This window comes from Aspergillus bombycis (assembly GCF_001792695.1).
Source record: "Aspergillus bombycis strain NRRL26010 chromosome Unknown contig00052, whole genome shotgun sequence".
Taxonomy (NCBI): domain Eukaryota; kingdom Fungi; phylum Ascomycota; class Eurotiomycetes; order Eurotiales; family Aspergillaceae; genus Aspergillus; species Aspergillus bombycis.
In genome coordinates, this window is record NW_019170054.1 from 49,367 (window position 1) to 67,661 (window position 18,295).

General features: G+C 49.9%; 6 protein-coding genes across 6 annotated transcripts; 5 read left to right on the forward strand and 1 right to left on the reverse strand.

The window, feature by feature from the left end:
• On the forward strand, window positions 1-1,963 carry ABOM_007429 (putative C2H2 transcription factor (Con7); the record flags this gene model as incomplete). The annotated part of the gene is made up of 4 exons (XM_022534558.1): window positions 1-687; window positions 898-1,078; window positions 1,404-1,751; window positions 1,935-1,963. The coding sequence occupies 4 exons, from the start codon at window positions 1-3 to the stop codon at window positions 1,961-1,963; spliced, it is 1,245 nt and encodes a 414-aa protein (XP_022388371.1).
• Window positions 1,964-3,888: 1,925 nt separating this feature from the next.
• On the forward strand, window positions 3,889-6,299 carry ABOM_007430 (pentatricopeptide repeat-containing protein; the record flags this gene model as incomplete). Its single annotated transcript, XM_022534559.1, has 2 exons — window positions 3,889-4,584; window positions 4,662-6,299. The coding sequence occupies 2 exons, from the start codon at window positions 3,889-3,891 to the stop codon at window positions 6,297-6,299; spliced, it is 2,334 nt and encodes a 777-aa protein (XP_022388408.1).
• A 746-nt stretch (window positions 6,300-7,045) lies between these two features.
• On the forward strand, window positions 7,046-8,171 carry ABOM_007431 (Yip1 domain protein; the record flags this gene model as incomplete). Its single annotated transcript, XM_022534560.1, has 4 exons — window positions 7,046-7,133; window positions 7,211-7,625; window positions 7,708-7,860; window positions 7,922-8,171. 4 exons carry the CDS (start codon window positions 7,046-7,048, stop codon window positions 8,169-8,171), a joined length of 906 nt encoding a protein of 301 aa, XP_022388407.1.
• Window positions 8,172-8,838: 667 nt separating this feature from the next.
• ABOM_007432 (Ran-binding domain-containing protein) lies at window positions 8,839-10,554 on the forward strand (the record flags this gene model as incomplete). The annotated part of the gene is made up of 5 exons (XM_022534561.1): window positions 8,839-8,875; window positions 8,934-8,966; window positions 9,045-10,064; window positions 10,122-10,429; window positions 10,489-10,554. 5 exons carry the CDS (start codon window positions 8,839-8,841, stop codon window positions 10,552-10,554), a joined length of 1,464 nt encoding a protein of 487 aa, XP_022388406.1.
• Window positions 10,555-11,285: 731 nt separating this feature from the next.
• ABOM_007433 (flavin-containing monooxygenase) lies at window positions 11,286-13,316 on the reverse strand (the record flags this gene model as incomplete). Its single annotated transcript, XM_022534562.1, has 4 exons — window positions 11,286-12,164; window positions 12,218-12,354; window positions 12,407-12,660; window positions 12,709-13,316. The coding sequence occupies 4 exons, from the start codon at window positions 13,314-13,316 to the stop codon at window positions 11,286-11,288; spliced, it is 1,878 nt and encodes a 625-aa protein (XP_022388405.1).
• A 795-nt stretch (window positions 13,317-14,111) lies between these two features.
• ABOM_007434 (ATP-dependent 3'-5' DNA helicase) lies at window positions 14,112-17,602 on the forward strand (the record flags this gene model as incomplete). Its single annotated transcript, XM_022534563.1, has 2 exons — window positions 14,112-16,656; window positions 16,686-17,602. 2 exons carry the CDS (start codon window positions 14,112-14,114, stop codon window positions 17,600-17,602), a joined length of 3,462 nt encoding a protein of 1,153 aa, XP_022388404.1.
• Between the last annotated feature and the right edge of the window lie 693 nt (window positions 17,603-18,295).

Sequence of the window (18,295 nt, forward strand, 5' to 3'; positions counted from 1 at the left end):
ATGGACAACAGACCGGCTTCCGAGTACGCGCAGTCAGGTTCGCACTTTCCATATCCACCGTCTGTCGCGCCCCATTCTGAACTTCCAGCTGCAGACCAGGCATCTGCTGCTGCTACTGCTCAATACACGCCTCAGCCTGAGGTGCGCCCCAATCCTCAATACACACCGCAACCCGAGGTTCGCCCTGCCGCCAATATTTCCTCCTCCAACACGCCGCAGTCAGACTACGGTCTGAATCAGCCTCCACCAGCCGCGCGCTCTCCAGCTTATCCTGATTACCTCGCCCGCCCGCCCCAGTACCATCACGCGCCGAACACACAGGCCGGTGGTGCGGCAGGTATGGCTCAAGCAACAAGTCCGTCTATGCATACCCTCCATGATGGGCTGCAAAATGACCATCGCAATCACACGAACGTAAAGTCTGACGCGGACGTTCCTATAGATCCCTCAATCGCGGCCTCTAGCCCCACCTATCCTCCTCCCTACTCGCCTTATCAGCCACAGGGTCATGAAATGGCCCAGTATCAAGGTCACCCTCCTCCGCCGCCTCCACAGATGTATGCGCGTCCAGATTGGTCGCATGGGTATGGTCAACATCAGCATGGTCTGCCTGGACCTTATACCACTCCTGCCACAACGGTTGGTCCCGCCTCCCCTGCTGCGACCGCAGGGCCGCGCCCTGGCCAGGTATGTTTTTGATGATTTTGGCGTCTGTTTCCAAAGGCTGCGCATTCGCGTTGGTTATTGTCTTGGACGCCTCCAGAAGTGGGGGCCGCTGTCAGCCTGCCTTTTTTGGGGTCAAGGATGGCTAGCGGCGCGCTTTTTTCATCTTTAACTTTCTCCTCTATTTTCGGGGTTATACTGTCAATGGTCATAGGCTCATCTGGAAATTTTTAGGTCTACTCATTCGTTCCGATTCCCGGTGCGCAGCAGCATAAGCGGCCTCGTCGTCGGTATGAGGAAATCGAGCGTATGTACAAGTGTGGATGGAATGGGTGTGAAAAGGCATATGGTACACTGAACCACCTGAACGCGCACGTTACCATGCAGTCTCATGGAGCCAAGCGAACTCCTGAAGGTATGTTTTCCCCTCCCCCCTTTTCTGGGTGGGTGCTTCTGGGGGACATTGTTTCAATGTCTTCTCAAGATCCTTGTGTTTTTGAGAGGGGTCGCGGGTATCTCAATTTAGGCTAGTGCGGGTGCCACGCGCTAGTCGAGTTACACAGCTTTAGCGCGACGGGATGGCAGTAGCGCGAGGAGCCGGTGCGGAGGTTAACCTAAACCGAAGCCGTCCTCCCTGCCAGTGACGTCGTCGCTTACAGCTGTCCCCATATTCTCGTCTTTTTCTCACTGAGATCATACCACAACCATTGGTGACAATGGGGCTAACTGTTCTGTCCTAGAATTCAAGGAAATTCGCAAGGAGTGGAAGGCTCGCAAGAAGGAGGAAGAAGCTCAGCGTAAGGCTGCCGAGGAACGTGAGCGTGCTGCTGCTGCCCAGGCTGCGCAAGCCAACCAAGTTGATGCCCCTGGCCCTGGCGATCCGGGGCAGCCCGGTCAACCTCCCGCATACCCTGGCAGTGTCCGTCCTCAACTGCCCCCGATCGGGTACCAGCCCGCTGACGGCCAGGTGCCTGGTCAGTACGGAGCTCCTGGCGGTGGCATGGTTTATCAGGGCAATGGACAGATGGCCTATCCTCCAAACTACCCTCACTCGCCTTATGGCCAGAGTGGTCAGGTATATCAGCAACGTAAGTAGTCAGTCCTTTGTGTTTGCATTATTGGTTAGGACCGGGCCACGAGGAATTCCAAAGAAAAAAAAAGTTTCGACATGACCAAACACATCATGAGAAAGAGATAAAGGAAAGTTCGGGAGGAGAGGTCCTCTGGTCTATCGTTGTACGGGTTGTAGCTGATCGAGGATGGCTTTGCAGAAAACCAATCGACCAGCTACCCGCAATAGATATCCAACTTCCCTCTCTTCTCTCAGCTTGAATATTCTAATAACAAATTCTCCTAATCGTGTATCGCCACCCCCCGGATCTAATTCTTTAAAGTCTTGCGCAAATGATACCATTTCTTGGCCTTGATTGCTCCAGTCAAAAAGAGTGGCCATGCGACTTACGCTTCTGTCCCAGTTATGTTTTTTTGAATTAGATCGCTTGACAAAAGGAAGAAAATCTCCTTTATCGGGAAATCCCATCTTTGTTTCCCTCCTCGCGAATACCGGCTATAGGATTGTGATTTGAGATGTCTGGCGGGGCAATCTGCATTAGCTGATGTTTTTTTTTTCTTTCTTTTCTCGTCTTGTCTTCCTCCCGTTTTCTTTCACGCGTTTTATTCCCTGTGGATTATGCAGATCATGTTTCTATTGAATTCACCTTTCTTATGTATGTGAATAATTTGTTATGGCCTTTGCTTTCGTTTTCGACCGTCCTCCCTGCTTCGGCCAAATTTATGTTACCCTGGGTTTTGGTCCCCGAAACTGTGCATTATTTTCTATGGTCCATGGCCTTTGTTCATCTATTCGTCAGGTCATGGTCTGGTGGATACAGTTTTCCACGCAACTCGGAACTTTCTCCTCTTTCGCATTTCTTATGAACTTCTGAATACCTACGATACATTTCAATAATTGTGGACATATTTGCACGGAAAGTGCGCCATCAGATTTACCATGTTCAGCTCTTCCAAAGACCGTAATCCTTTTCGTTAAATCAATACTTCAGTGATGTGTAATGATAAGTATATCGATTAATGTCAAGGCTCCCACCCTGACGGGGAGGCGTATTGCAGAGCAAGGGCCGTGGGTGAATACAGATACACTAATATAGATGCGGTACTCCCTACACAGTATACCCTAGGAAGAACTAGTGGAGTTGTATAAGCGAGATCTGCAGTACGACTGTGTGTTGTAGTCCAATCTAACTCCTGTCTTAAACTTGACACATCCGGCTATGCGAACCGGTGTAGGGCCGATCATTGAATTTTACAGGTAATATGCATCAGAAATGGCGGGCTAAGATTTAGTGGTGCGACCATTCCTGCCAGGATTACTAGTACGTAGTACAAAGCATGTACAATGTAAGGTTAAGCTGCTAAGGTATGAGACTAGGCTAGTAGATCTGTAAGTTCGGAACCTTCTCTGCCCACGAGGCACACATGGTTTGGTTTTAGGTTATCTATGGTTTGGCGGGGTTCCGTAGGCCCCGAGAGGCTTGCCCATCGCAAACAAGATGCTGGTCGACTAGCGGCTACTTCCTTAACTGTCTATTGAAGCTAAGACGAAGTAGGGCATCCTGTTACTGCTCCGTGACATGTCCAGCGGTTCACTTCGCCACTAGCGGCGAAAGAGCGTTTAGTGGTCGGTGCCTGAGGCACACATTTCTATGGGATTTGCAGCCTAAGGCCGAACAGAGCGGAAGCGGAGATACTTTCCCAGAAAGACCTTTAGGTATTCTAACCTCATTCTGACTAGCGTGAACCAGGCCGATACGATACAGCGATAATTTGAGCTATCGGAGAGCTGCGCATTCATGAGACAGGCTCACCTTCCTTTCTAATCCGTCTTTATTGCTCTGCTGCTTGCCTCGGAGATTGTTTGGGTGTGTGCCTTTGAATTTCTTATTCTCTCTGTTGTTTTTATTTTTTTAAAAAAATATCCCTTTCTTTTCTCTGTCTTCAATCTCGCTTTAACCACCCCATTATCGCCCCTTCACGACTCCGTTATCGTGCCGAAAAGTTTTCCTTGTTCAACAATAAGCCTGCGGAGGTCAGTTTAGGCTTACAAGACGGTCATATTACTGCGACAGACGAACGATACGTAAAGAACGGCTAGAATTCAACTTTACAATTGGGTGACGAGGCGATTCGTCGGTCTTCGCTGTTTAAATGCTTCGTTGCACCAATGCTAGTGCTCTTCGGACGGGCGTTAAGAGCTACCCGTTAACGAGATTATCTCTCGGCTCAAAATGGCCCAGGGGTGCTTCAGGAGGCGCTAGGGGCATTTCCCTCTCGTATCCTGCTCCGAGAGCCACAGTGCCGGGACAAATTAGTGCTTGGAGGTTACCTGATGGCGCAAAACGATATTCTACAAATTCCGAAGTTACACACTCTGGAGACTCGGAACCTCTGAATGTGAATGAAGAAATTGAAGACCCGGAATCCGTCGCTGAGAGCGGGGAGTTTGAAGATTCGGAACCTGTCGTTGCGAATGAGGAGTTTGAGGATACGCTCCTGGAGCCCAACCGGTGGCTGAAATCTAGACAAGGAACCACACACGATGACATTTTGCTCTCGATTGCCAAGGCAGGCACTTCGCCGAAGACTCGGGAGGAATTGGACGGGACCATGTCAGTTAGAGTTTCCGGGAAAGTCGTCGAAATGGAGTTGAAATGGTTGAAGGACCCTCGGGCGCTGTCTGACCGAGTCGCAAGGCTTTTGAATGCCGATGATGTGCTGCTGGCTGTGGCGTTGGTCCGCACGGCGCAAAGGGAGCATATGGAGTGCGCGGTGGCTTGGAATCATCTCATGGAGTATTGTATGAAGAAAAACAATCCGAGAGCAGCACTTAAGTTCTACAATGAGGTGAGATATTATCATTGTTCGTGTGAGATTTGTTTATTTGCTGGCAGTAGGGCTGACAACTGGTTTTCAATCTGCAGATGAAGAAGCGAGGACGAAGACCTAATTCGTTGACGTACACAATTATGCTGGATGGCCTATGCAGAGTAAGCAGGGACGCCGGCGTCCACCCTGTCAAGACCGCGTTCTCTATTTACAGGTCTATCTTTGCGCCCAATTCAACCGTAACGCCAAACCTTATCCACACAAATGCGATGCTCAATGTCTGTGCACGTCATGGTAATATGGACAGCCTATGGCAAGTCGCTGGCGAGCTCCCTGAAGACGGGCCTGGTTCTCCAGACTGCACAACGTACAGTATTATCCTGAGAGCTATCTCGGATGCAGCCCAGGCAGACGTAGAACGGATGAAGGCTTCTCAGGTGGAGCAAATTCTAGCAAGGAAAGCCCAGGGTATCAAAGAAGGCAAGCGGATATGGTCCGATATTATCTTTCGATGGAAGAAGGGGCAGCTCGAAATAGACAACCTCCTTGTGAGTGCAATGGCTAATCTGCTCCTGGAAGGATCGACGGATCGGGATTGCTATGACGTATTCGCGTTGATTCACCAAGTCACTGGAGTCCCAATTCTCGCCAAAAAGCCATCGGATTCATCCTCGAAACTACAAAAGAAGAGCAGAGGAAGCGACTTAGAGGAAGATGTTCCGTTCGTGGATGATAGTGAAAAGTTGTATCGACCATCAGAGCCGGAGCCAGAGGAGCTCGAACAAGAAGAGGAAGAAAAGACATTTGAGAACGTTTTTGACCCTATCGTTGGTCCGGGACCTTCTTTTATTTCTGTGGGAAATAGGGAACTTTCATTGATCCTGGAGGCTTGCTTAAGTATGACTCAAGGAATTGGTGCTGGAAAAGCGTACTGGCAGCACCTAACTCTGGATGATACCCACTATAAGATTGAGCCGGATGGCGGCACATACCATCAATACCTTCGACTTTTACGACTTGGTCATTCCAGTCGCGTTGCCCTTGAGCTCGTACGCAACCAGATGGTGCCCGCCCAAATGACGGAGGGGAGGTCCTTCCGGATTGCATTTGCGTGTTGTCTCCGTGATCGCAAAAATATCAATGTTTTCAAGAATGCCAATGGGCTCCTTCATCTCATGGAGACGTCACTTGTGCTTCCCTTCCCTCAGGCATTGGGAGCCTACCTTGACCTAGTCCGCATCTTGGGTAATAGCCCCCAGCTTCTTATGTCATTGAACGGCATTGATGGGAACGGAAAACGGCCAGCCGGTAGCCTGAGTGCTATGGGTCAGCAGTTGCGTTTTAATTTACAAACAACCGCTGTTGAAGCTCTGCGCCCTTGCGTTGCCAAACTCGATAAAGCTATGGAACATGGTCTAGTGTCTCCAGCTCCAGCCAGAGGCCGCGGTATTCGCTCTAATAGCTCTGATCAGCATACCGTCTCCGGAGCGGAAGCTCTCAAGGTATTAGCCACTATAAGGGTTTTGATAGATGATATCTTGAAGCCAGCAAACTCCAAGCTGCTTTCCAAAGAAATCCGTGCCCAACTCAAGAAAGAATCACGGGATTTAAGGAAGTATTCCAACGCTGAGATCACCGAGAAGTACAAGAATGCTCTGGTTTCCCCAACTTCCGAACAGGTTCTGGCATACCAAGATCAGCAAGTTGCTGAAGATCCACTAGATGTGGACTGAGTTCAATGAAGAGTAGCGGGAGCTTGTACAGTCTGCACGACGAATAGTTTTATGACTTGTTTGATGGTTGACACTACCTCATACTTGCATGCATATACGGGCGTTGGTATATAATCTTCAGTGTACACTATCATGGTTGGCAATGAGGTGGTTTATATGTACAAATATCGGCAGTGTTCATGTAATAATAGATATCTCTTTACATAAAAGACATCTCAATTCTGGTTTAATTAATTCATAACTCCTGTAACAGGATTGGTTCCGCAAGTATCGTGGCCAGGAGTAGGTACTCTGTAAGTTACGTCGGGTAGAAGCCATGGTTTTGTCACCAAGTTAGCCCCCTACCACATCAGAAGCCATTGCTGCTATGTCGGACTTGGGATACAGACTTTACACTGAACTATCTACTAGTAGTAGCTCATGTTGGAGGTTGATGTTGGGATAACAATCTGATATGAAGGTGATAAGATCCACAGGTTTCCGCCTTCCCCTTTCAGCCCGTGCCGCGTACGTAAGACTGCATTATGCCACTGTAGCCTCTCCCAGGAACGAGACAGCTCATATCGTGACCTCTGCCTCCTCATCTCACTATCCCTCGGCGAATTCTTTGTGCTTAGCGAACCAACGCTTGACACACTCTATAATCCAGTAGCTCTGGTAGCATCTGGATCAACAAGCAATGCTCGTCTGGTGCTAACTCCTTCCCGCGATCGAACTCCATCTCACTACAACAAACGGTATCTACCATGGCCAGTGTATCACATACCCATTCCCACGGGGATCTACGCGATGATGAATCAATTCTTGATGATGATGTTATTGAAGCCGATGATGGTGAGTTTGACCTCTCACTGGCCCCTCGGATGGAGTCGTGCCCCTTGTTAACTGCCACTGACCCTTCCGCGCTTTAGCCATCGACGCTGATGACCCGTTACACGATACCGATACCACTCCCTTAAGAGGCAATATTCAGCCCGAGGCTTCGAGTTCCCGAGGAGGAAATCTTTCCGGCAATTACCTGACCTCTTCAATCCCCGGTGAAGACCGCCGCGCCGCTCAGAACACCATTGATGAAACAGTATGGGAAACCGTGTCGCGTGATCTATTGGCAGTCTGGGAGAAGATGCGCCAGGTTTTGTGGCCCAAATACTTGATGGGTGGGATGCTTCAGCGTGGTGGTGGAGGTATTGGTGGTGCAGCCGAACGAGGAGAGGCCACTGGGTTTGGTAGTGGTGGTGGTCTGAGGAATCTTGTGGGCCGCTGGCCGGACGCCGATACTGTCTTGCAAGGCGGAATGAGTGAAGGTCTGCGTGACTGGGATCTCTGGTAAGTAATCTGGCAGCATGCTATTGTCTTGACCTAATGCGACTTGGTCGTGCGGGAATACTAATAAGAACTGCCTTTCTAGGGGTCCACTCATTTTCTGCTTGCTTTTGAGCTTTTTCCTAGCAATGCGCGCAAAGGGAGATCAGTCAGACCTGGTCTTCTCCGGTGTGTTCTGTATCGTGTGGATTGGAGAAGCGGTTGTGACTTTACAGATTAAGCTGCTGGGTGGGAATATGTATGTGCATTCATGTCTTCTAGGGTGGTTCCGAGAATGGTTACTAATGTTGTGATCTTAGATCCTTCTTCCAGTCTGTCTGCATCATCGGCTATACGCTCTTCCCTCTTGTCATCGCTGCCCTTCTTAGTGCGCTTGGCCTGCCGACTATTGCGCGGATACCGGTATATCTTGTCTTGATCGCATGGTCTTTGGCGGCGGGCATCAGCATTCTTGGTGGATCCGGAGTGCTCAAGAATCGGGTCGGTATCGCAGTATACCCGCTGTTTGTCTTCTACATTGCGATCGGTTGCCTCTGCTTTATCAGTTAAGGATAGGTGCTATGAGATGCTGGCGATGTAATAGCTGGGGGATTAACCAGCCTTCGTGATAGAAAGACAGTGCTGCAAGCTAATGGTAACGGGCGTCTGAAACCTACCCATCACTTTATGTTCTTTCTGTTTATCCCGTCAATGTTCCTTGAAGCTGTGCTTTGTTTGGTTCTCCTTAGTGTATTAGTTTATTGCATGCTAAGATATCCAATTGAGAATGTTTCTTATACTCGATTTATTGTTGTTGTTCTATCAGATTAAAAGCGTGCCGAGAGATAAAACTGACTAGTAAGGAAGGCTACTGCGGGGCGGTGACCGGACGACTGCCGACGACAACAAAGCAGTTTGTCGTCACCCGTTCGTTGGTGCGAATCGGCCGCTTCTCGACCTGCACCTCGCCCACTAGTAGTTAGATCTCTGCCTCATTCGATCGCTTTTCCACAGAGACCGTTAGCACTTGGCACCTGGGACTCCTTCTTCTACCAGACGCCCTACAGCGACCACCACAGTACCTACCACCTGATCCGATTGTCGTCCCCACGTCGATCATACAGCTGAGGAGCGACCTTTTAGCTCGGGAAGATATCCCACATTCGTTGGATCGTGCAAATCTCTCTTTGCCGGCATCCACTACAGCTTTTGTTGGAGTCAACCGAAAATATAGGACATGGCAACTGACTCGGGAGATAATGTTGGGGTGAAGGGTACATTACACCGTTCTGCAGAGGTATCGGCTGTAAAACTGACGTGGTGATCGCACAGATGATGCTCGCGTGGACCCAATGGACACTAAAGGTACGTAAAATTTTGAAGTCTGTCCCTCCTGCGGATGTCGGGACTCGCTGGTAGTGCGTTTGGTCTAACAGCCCACAGCCACTGCGGATGATTCTCAAGCGTCCGATAACGACAACGCTGAGCGCCCTGTTCGCCACAAGCTAAAGGAGACATCCATCACCTCGGCCCCGAACGCTTGGACAGCTGGCACTTCCACTGAGCAACAACGGGACAGCGAAAATAGCCGTTCGAGCAGCAGGGGCAGGAAGCGATCATTCGACGAGGACCAGCCCGAGAATCTGGATGAGGAAAACGGTCATAGACGGAAGAGATCACGCGACTCTAAGGCTGATGAGGATGAGGGCATTACTTCATCAAATGCGCCCGAGGCAGAGGGAGAGAAGACACACACCACAGACATTGCCAGAAAAATCCTGAGCCCAAAGAAGAAAAGAAGCCGGGACCAACTGGATAAGGATGAGCCAAAGGCCGAAAGCACCGTCGATGACAGTAAGGCTCCCGCAGAAAATGGCGCATCCGAGACGACTGCAGGAGAGCCTGAGAAGAAGCGGCACAGGGACGCTTCCCAAGAAAGAGGATCGGTCCCTCTTAAGAGCGCATTTGCAAACACATCTGCTGTTTCTCCTTTCGGCTCGCTTGGTGCCTCGAAGCCCAAGGAAGAAACCTCGAAGCCGGCTGCCACATCCTCATCTGCATTCGCTGCTTCGAGCCTGGCCGCTTTTGCTAGCTCGGAGCAGTCACCTTTCGGCGCCATAGGAGGTTCTAACACATCTGTCTTTAAGTCAGCAACTACTACTGAAGCTACCAAGCCAGCCGCTACTGGATTCGCGAGCGCCGCTGGCACCTCCGGGTTTGCATCTCTGGGTTCCGGATTCTCAGGGTTCAGCGGTGGGTTTGGGGCTGCTGGTTCAAAGGGCGGTCTCACTAGCTTCGCTGCACCAGGGGGGCCCGGTATTCTCGGCAGTTCTAGCAAGGGTAAGCCGTTTGGAGCAGAAGCGGACGGGGAAGAAGAAGAAAAAGAAAAGGATCAAGAAGCCGATACTGCGCCTGGAGAATTCGAACAGGAGAAGACAGACGAAAGATTCTTTGAACGGCCGAGTACGTCGTCCCATTCCAATCCCTCAAACAACCTTACTGACCACATTCCCAAACTAGTCGAGACAGGAGAGGAAGAAGAGAAAACCTACTTCTCAAGCAAAGCAAAACTCTTCCAGTTCTCAAATGGAGAGTGGAAGGAGCGTGGCATTGGCACCTTCAAGGTTAATGTCAAGGTTACCGATGGTGAAGAGGACAAGAAGGCTACTCGCTTGATCATGCGCGCCGACGGTGTTCTACGAGTAATGCTAAACACGCCCATTTTCAAGGGCATGAAGGTTGGCGATGCGTCAGGCAACGAGCCCAAGTCCAAGCAGATCCACCTAGCAAGTCTGGAAGAAGGTCGATCGGTCCCTACCTTACTGAGGGTAAGTCAAATCTGCACGTGCAAGATCTCTACACGGACAAAACAACTAACAAGTTGTAGATGCCAAGCGAGGATCTTGCCAGGGAGCTCTATCGCGTTGTCTGTGACCTACTGGAACATCAGTAAACCCATTATATAGGAATCAGCCCTCAGAAAACAATTACTCGGAGGCAGATGTTTTGGGATGTGGCTGTCGCATCAAGGGCTCTTCGGCGCAGGAGACGAGCATCTACATCCTTACAGTAGTAGGTTAAGATGGGATGGCATTTTGCATTTGTTACGAGGAGTCTCTATTGACTGGAGTGTTGGATGTAGCCATAGGCATGGCTCTACATTGGCTGGCACTGGGGTCTCATTTGACATTCACGTTTTTCCTTTCTTAACTTTTGAATATACACCCACTGCATTCGCTTTGTACAGTTATCTTATTTCTTTAATACACCCATCAATCGTTTTACCATTTCAATCTAAGGTTCTGATCACCGCAAGGTAAATCAACACGAAGAGACATACGTGACAATGGCAGGGCAAGGGCATATGGCAGGTAGGGATATCAGTGCCTGTATGCTTCTTTTACCAACTTTTCTGATATTCCCTTTTCACAGTGGCTAGTGACATTCAACTTACCGTATGCATAAATATGTCCCACATCGTTGGATAAGGGGTGAGAGACATCTTACACAGGCAATGCCATATAACCCACCATCATAGATTCCAAGGAAGACAAAGAAGAAACGGAAGAGACTAGCAATTAAAGGCTAAAATCTTATTGACTAGTGAGGTGTCTGCACCGAACGACCGAATTTCCATTATATCTCGGGTTTATGTAAGGCATAGTAGTGTACAGGTCAAGGTAACTAGGGAGATGTGTCATTTGCCCGAGGCTTCTCTTTCACTTTCCCAGTTCCCTTGGTTTCTATCAACCTTTTAACCTCCGGGTAAGGCAACGTGTTCACCATCTCAACATTCAGATAGGATGTTAGTTGCTCCTCGGTAGAGAATTCACAATGCGAAAACCCGCTTCCTAGGAAACCGAACCGATTCCCAGAATGATACTCTATATCGAAATCTTCCCACTGGGGAGTACTAAGCACATCGAAAAATGCAAGACGGGAGCCGGGCCACATCACGATGGGACCATCGGACCTCCCTTGCTTAAACCAGCTAGTGCATGGATCGGCCCAGCATGTTCGTGGGAGATATGCACGGCAGTGCTCCATGAACTGGGCAATGGCGGAGTCCTTCGGAGTTATACATCGAATGTGCTGTACGTACATCTTGCGGATAACTTGCAGACAATGCTTGCTCATCTTTGTGATGATAGGTAGAAGGGATCCCTGTGCAACGGGTGTGAATGGCCCAGAGAACATAAGATAGTTTGGCATCCTGGGAGCAGCGATTCCTACATAGGACTCGGGGACTTCAGCCCAGCGTTCTTGTAAGCAGACTCCGTCGAGTCCGTAGATAGGAAATTGAGGTCGGTATGAGGTGTCAAAGCCGGTGGCGCAGATTATAACATCACATTCGTACTCGTTTCCATCTTGGTCTGTGAAGCCTTTGGATGTGATACTTGCTACTGGTTCGGTGAAAGCAGTGGTCTTCTCTCCTACTAGGGCCTCTAAGTACCCGTTTCCGGGAGTTGGCCGCCTACAGCCCACGTTGAAATTCTTGGGGATAATTTTATCGACGAGATGCGGCTTGCTGTCAAGTTTCTTTCTCATTTCGTTATATGCGTACTATGGCTTCGTTAGAGGTGAAGTTCTCAACTTGGCTGATGCGTTGTACTCACTTCATTGGCCTCGTGTGATTCTTTCGTATTCCTGAGCACAAGTTTATACCGTTGGTTCAGCTCGCCTTCGATCAGTCTGCGGTAATCAAAGTACTTCTCTGGGTTCCGACGCCATTCGGCTTTATCTTCCTCTGAGTCTGAAGCACTGTGAGCACAGTGGAGCTACTATGGCAGAAGCTTGTCACTTACACTTGAAATTCGCGCCGCCCTTGCCGGCATACTTTTGAGCAAACCCTGCCGTGATCCATGTAGGGTTACGCACCCAGGCATATAACCTGGATACATGAGGGTAAATTGAAGCGACGGTTTGAACCCCAGAGCTACCAGACCCAATGACAGCCACACGCTTGCCCGTCAGATCATATCCTTCCTCATAATGCGCTGTGTGAAAGAGGCGCCCTTTGAAGGTCTTTAGTCCAGGGATACTCGGCCATTTCCAGGCACTATCTGCGGGTTAGACTCAAAGTGCCTGTATTTACCCTGAAACTTACTTCAGAGGCCCTGTTCCATCCAAAAGCACATCGCAATCCTCCTCCCACACCTGATCATGTGCACCACGCAAAGTCAAAACCCACCGCGATATATCATCATGCCAGACAGCCTTCTCGACCCGTGTATTGAGCTGAATGTACTCATCAAGTCCTTCATCTAAGACAATACCTTTCAGATATTCCCAGATCTCCCGGGCACCACTGTAGAAATGAGTCCAGTCGGGATTCGGACGCCAAGGAAACTGATAGTTGGCACTGGGGATATCACAGGCACAACCCGGGTAGCGATTTTCGTACCATGTACCACCCACGTCGGCGTTCTTTTCGAAACATTTTATTTCCACGTTCAGGTCTTCCAGAGCCTTCTGGGCGTGGTGCAAGAAGTCGATCCCTGCAGGCCCGGCTCCCATCATGATCACTTTGAATGGTTTGCCCTGCCTTCCGGGCCATGGTTCTCCGATAATGTGGCCAGTTACGCGGTATCCGCTGGCTGAAGGCTGACCCCATTCGGGGAAATCCACCGGCCGGTCTTTCGATGCGGGGTGAGGGCCTCGTCGATTACTTCCCAAGGTCAAAGGGGTTGAGGTAGCTAGGTTAGAATCCCCCATTGTGAGAATGAGAACGGGCTTCCGGTTTTGAATGAATGCTTAAAGCACGAGGTGTTATGATAGACTTAGTGAAGATGTCTGGAATGTTTTTGTTCCAGGTATATGTACTTGCCATGTGACGTGCGGAGATCCCTGCCCGCGAGCCCCTCCATCTCAGTTCGAGTTCGATGGACTACCGACTGCCAGTCAATGAGCCGCAAGTTGCTGGATTACGAAGGTAAATACATCGATGACGGAACTTTGCAACAAGGGCGCGAAGGCCAGCTTAATCCTGCCACTAAGCCCTAATACTACCTCGAACCGGACATTGATTTCTTGTACCTTAGACTGAGCGTTTCAATGTGGGTCTGTCAAGAATTACCTTGCGTGCCGTGAACTGCAAGCCCTCCCTTTCTCTAGAAATTAAATGACGAAAGAGTAGGTACACACTATAGTGATGCAATTCAGAAGCAGAACGGGCTCTGAGCGGGTCTGGATCATGCATGCAGCAAGATGATCTGCATGCATAAACAGAGTCTACAGACCCGATCCTGCTTACCTATTGCTATACTGTACTATGGGGCTTCGCTGCCAATGATTAACAATTATGATTAGCAAGCCAATTTCTTGAAGAGACTCGAGTAGTACTCAAGGGCTACCTTTTATAGATCCCCAAACTCACTACTCCGAATCCAGTAACATTGCATCCCTATCTCCACGTGACACCGCGTCTTGTCGCCTCCCCGTGTTTTCTCCGACCCAAAATCTTCATACTTCCATCCAGGGACGTTGAAAACGTCACAATGTAGCATCAACATGACCGGTGTCAACCCCCAGACAACCCGTTTGAGCTCGGTATCAAAACGCAAGAAATCATCTGCCGAAGATAACCCTCTGAACCAAGATGGCGCGTCAACAACCATAACCCCAGAACAGCCAACCAAAGCCAAGCGACGCAGAAAAGCCCAAGATCCAACTTCTCCAAACTCATCAACAATATCCACACCCAACAATACCTCCGATATACTTAAAGAAAACCTGGCACCCAAAAAGGCCGCCAAAAAGGGACCCAAATCCAAAGCAACGCCGCCACCAAAAAGCACTCCATCTACACCATGGCCGGACCCATTCAAGAAACTGTCACGGACGCACCGCGCCCTGAATATAGTATACACATTCTGCTGCACACGGAAGCACTTCGCCACAACATTTGAGAACATCAAGAAAGCGGTTCAGGCGCAGATGGGCGAGGAATTGACGGTTGAGGAGATTGCGCGGGTGAGGGTGCTTGTGCCGCGGGCGGTACGGTTTGAGTATGTTGATGAGGCGAAACTGGAAGTGATGACTGTTGGGGACAAGGAGATAGTGGAAACTTATGGTCGGCATAGAAGATATGAGCTTGATAATAGTGGCGATAGTGATATAGAGCCATCCTCACAGAGTAAAGCTCTGTTATTCGAGTTTATAGATGGTGATTTGAAGAGGGAAACCCAACGATCTAAGTCTGGGGAGGATGCAAAACCCGTGCGCAAGTTGAAAGATGAAGATCTGAAGATGCCAGTCTACAGCCAGAAGCAGATGCTCGCGTTAATCGAGAAGCGGAATAAAAAGTTCTCAGACGCGGTTGATACTTTCTTAGTACAGTGTGAAGACGACAGTACTGACCCAGTTGAGAAACTCGAACGGGAAAAGGATGCTTGGATCCCTGTACCTCCAGATGATGATAATGCGGTGCCTGTGACGAGTGCTCCGCCACAGCAGATCCCCAAGGAACGCAAATCTATGTCGGAGATTATTACGGAGATCCGTGAGATGGACTGGTATTCAGCACAGATCGTACCAGAGGGCCATAGGGTGATCGACGCTCAGCCTGCTATTTACGGAGAGTTGTCGTTTAGGCTTTCTCAAAATCTCGTCAATGCCCTGTATAACACACGGAGTATCACGCAGTTCTACTCTCACCAGGCGGAAGCAATCAATCATCTGTACGAGGGTCACAACGTCATTGTTTCCACCTCTACCAGTTCTGGTAAATCGTTGATATACCAGGTTCCGATGCTACATGAACTGGAAAATGATCATGATAGCCGGGGACTGTATATATTTCCCACGAAGGCCTTGGCCCAGGACCAGAGACGAAGTATGAAAGATCTACTGCAGTATATGGAAGGTTTGCAACATACCATGGTCGAGACATTCGATGGTGATACGCCAATGGAGAATCGTAATATGGTTCGTGACGAGGCGCGAATCATCTTCACGAACCCAGATATGCTACATATCACAATCTTACCACAGGAGAGTGCCTGGCGTACATTCCTAAAGAGTCTGAAATTCGTTGTGGTCGACGAGCTACACGTCTACAACGGTCTCTTCGGATCCCATGTTGCATTCGTCATGCGGCGACTACGCAGGATATGTGCAGCTGTAGGGAACCGCCATGTCCGGTTCATCTCATGCTCAGCTACAGTGGCAAACCCTGAAGGCCACATGAAGGCTATTTTCGGCGTTGAAGACGTCAAACTAATAGACTTTGACGGCTCTCCCTCTGGCCGAAAAGAGTTCATATGCTGGAACACACCCTTTAAAGACCCTGGCGATCCTACTTCAGGACGTGGAGACAGCGTCGCTGAAACCGCACGACTGTTCTGCCAGCTAATCCTGAGAGGCGCAAGGGTAATAGCGTTCTGTAGGATACGCAAGCTATGCGAGGTCCTCTTACAGGCTGTGCGGGCTGAATTTCAGACCCTCGAAAGACCAGAAATTGGTAACTTGGTTATGGGCTATCGAGGCGGGTATAGTCCCCAGGATCGACGGAAAATTGAAAAGGAAATGTTCGAGGGCCAGCTAATGGGGATCGTGGCGACCAATGCCCTCGAGCTGGGTGTCGATATCGGCTCTCTAGATGCTGTCATCACCCTCGGCTTCCCATATTCCATCTCCAACCTACGGCAACAGAGCGGCCGTGCCGGACGCAGGAACAAGGATTCCCTCTCGGTGCTCGTCGGAGACAGATATCCCACAGACCAATACTACATGAAAAACCCAGAAGAACTATTCACCAAACCCAACTGTGAGCTGCAGGTGGACCTAGCCAACGAGCTCATCCTCGAGGGCCACGTGCAATGTGCCGCATTCGAGATGCCCATCCGCCCCGACGAAGACAGCATCTTCTTCGGGCAACAACTCCCCGAATTCGCCGCTACACGCCTCACACAAGACGCCCTAGGCTTCTACCACTGCCATGAACGATTCCGCCCACAACCATCCCGCTGCGTCTCCATCCGCGACACAGAAGACCAGCACTTCGCCGTCATTGACGCCACCACGCCCGCAACATTGTCCTCGAAGAAGTCGAGGCGTCACGCGCCTTCTTCACCATCTACGAAGGCGGCATTTTCCTCCACCAGGGCCACACATACCTCGTCAAGGAACTCAACCCCGACAGCCGGTTTGCGCGCGTCGTCCGCGTCCACGTCGACTGGAACACCATGCAACGCGACTACACAGACATCGACCCCATCGAAACAGAAACCATCCGACAGATTAGCCCGACAACGAGCTCCCGCGCCTTCTACGGCGCCGTACGCATCCACGCGGTCGTCTACGGCTTCTTCAAGATCGATAAACGAGGTCGCGTTCTCGACGCCGTGGCGGTTGATAACCCGCCCATCGATATCCTTACCAAAGGCATGTGGCTCGACGTACCCACACGGGCCCTCGAAATCCTCGAATCAAGACACCTCAACATCGCGGCGGCCATACACGCTGCCGAACACGCCGTTCTCTCCCTACTCCCCACATTCGTCATTTCCTCCCCGGGCGACGTGCGAACAGAGTGCAAGGTCGCGAAAAAGGAACTAGGCAAGAATCTACGAGTCGCCGTCGAAGCCCGAAGCAAGGAGAAAGAGAATATCCAGAATATCCTCCGACCTCCTGCCCGCCAACGACCCGCACGATTAATGTTCTATGACGCCAAGGGCGGGTCCTGCGGTTCTGGAATTGCAGGAAAGGCTTTTGAGTTTGTCGATGTACTTCTTCGACGCGCGGTAGCGAGGATCGAGGCTTGTCAGTGTATTACACCGAAGGGATGTATTGAATGTGTTTGCGACGAACGGTGCAAGGAGATGAACGAAGTGATGAGTAAAGCTGGGGCGGGAGTTGTGCTGAGGTGTTTACTTGGTTGGGAGGTCGATGTTGATTCTTTGCCGTGGGGTGAGGATGTGAATGGGGAGGATGGAGTGGGGGAATTGGCGGGTGGATTGGAGACGGTTGTTCCGGCTCAGGAGGTTCGGGTTCGGTGTTGACATTTATGCTTACTGTCGATAAAGGGATTGTCTGGCTTTAGGTGACTTTGTTGTTACTCCGCCGGCCAAACCTATATTTAGACTTGTACTACAGTTGCTGAACATTGTGCGTAGGTGTAAAATTCAAACGAAACCGTGATAGTTAGTTTGATTGTCTACAGAATGTAGACAAGCTCATGCTTCCTTCCATTGGGTATATATGATCTCATGTATATCTGTATGCAAATGCGAGTAAATGATATGAAATCCATGAATAAGCGATTGCCCCCGTATCCTGGCTGTCAGTAGCGCAGTGTCCAATATTATAATATTACTTTTAAAGGACCTTCGTTTGTTTTGTTCCGATCATCTCCAGGATCGAACACAAAGATAATACTGAAAATGCATGTCATGAACGAATATAAGATGTCGCTCAATGGGTATATGGATTAAAAAAGCAAAATAAGTGAAGAGGCTAAGGAAAAGACATCTCATCCGGTCATCAGTTCGGGGGGGTGTGTTTCGCTGGGATGGAGTGCATCCCCCCCAAGTATGGGGAGCCTCCACTCCGTGGAAGCTAAGAGAAAATGTCCAGAAAATGTTGGACTATAATCGGGACATGGTGAAAATACCACTGGTGGTCATGAGGGTTGAGGAGTATGCTCTACAGAGCCCTCTGCTGGTCTTCAAGATTGAGGAGCCACACTTCACAGT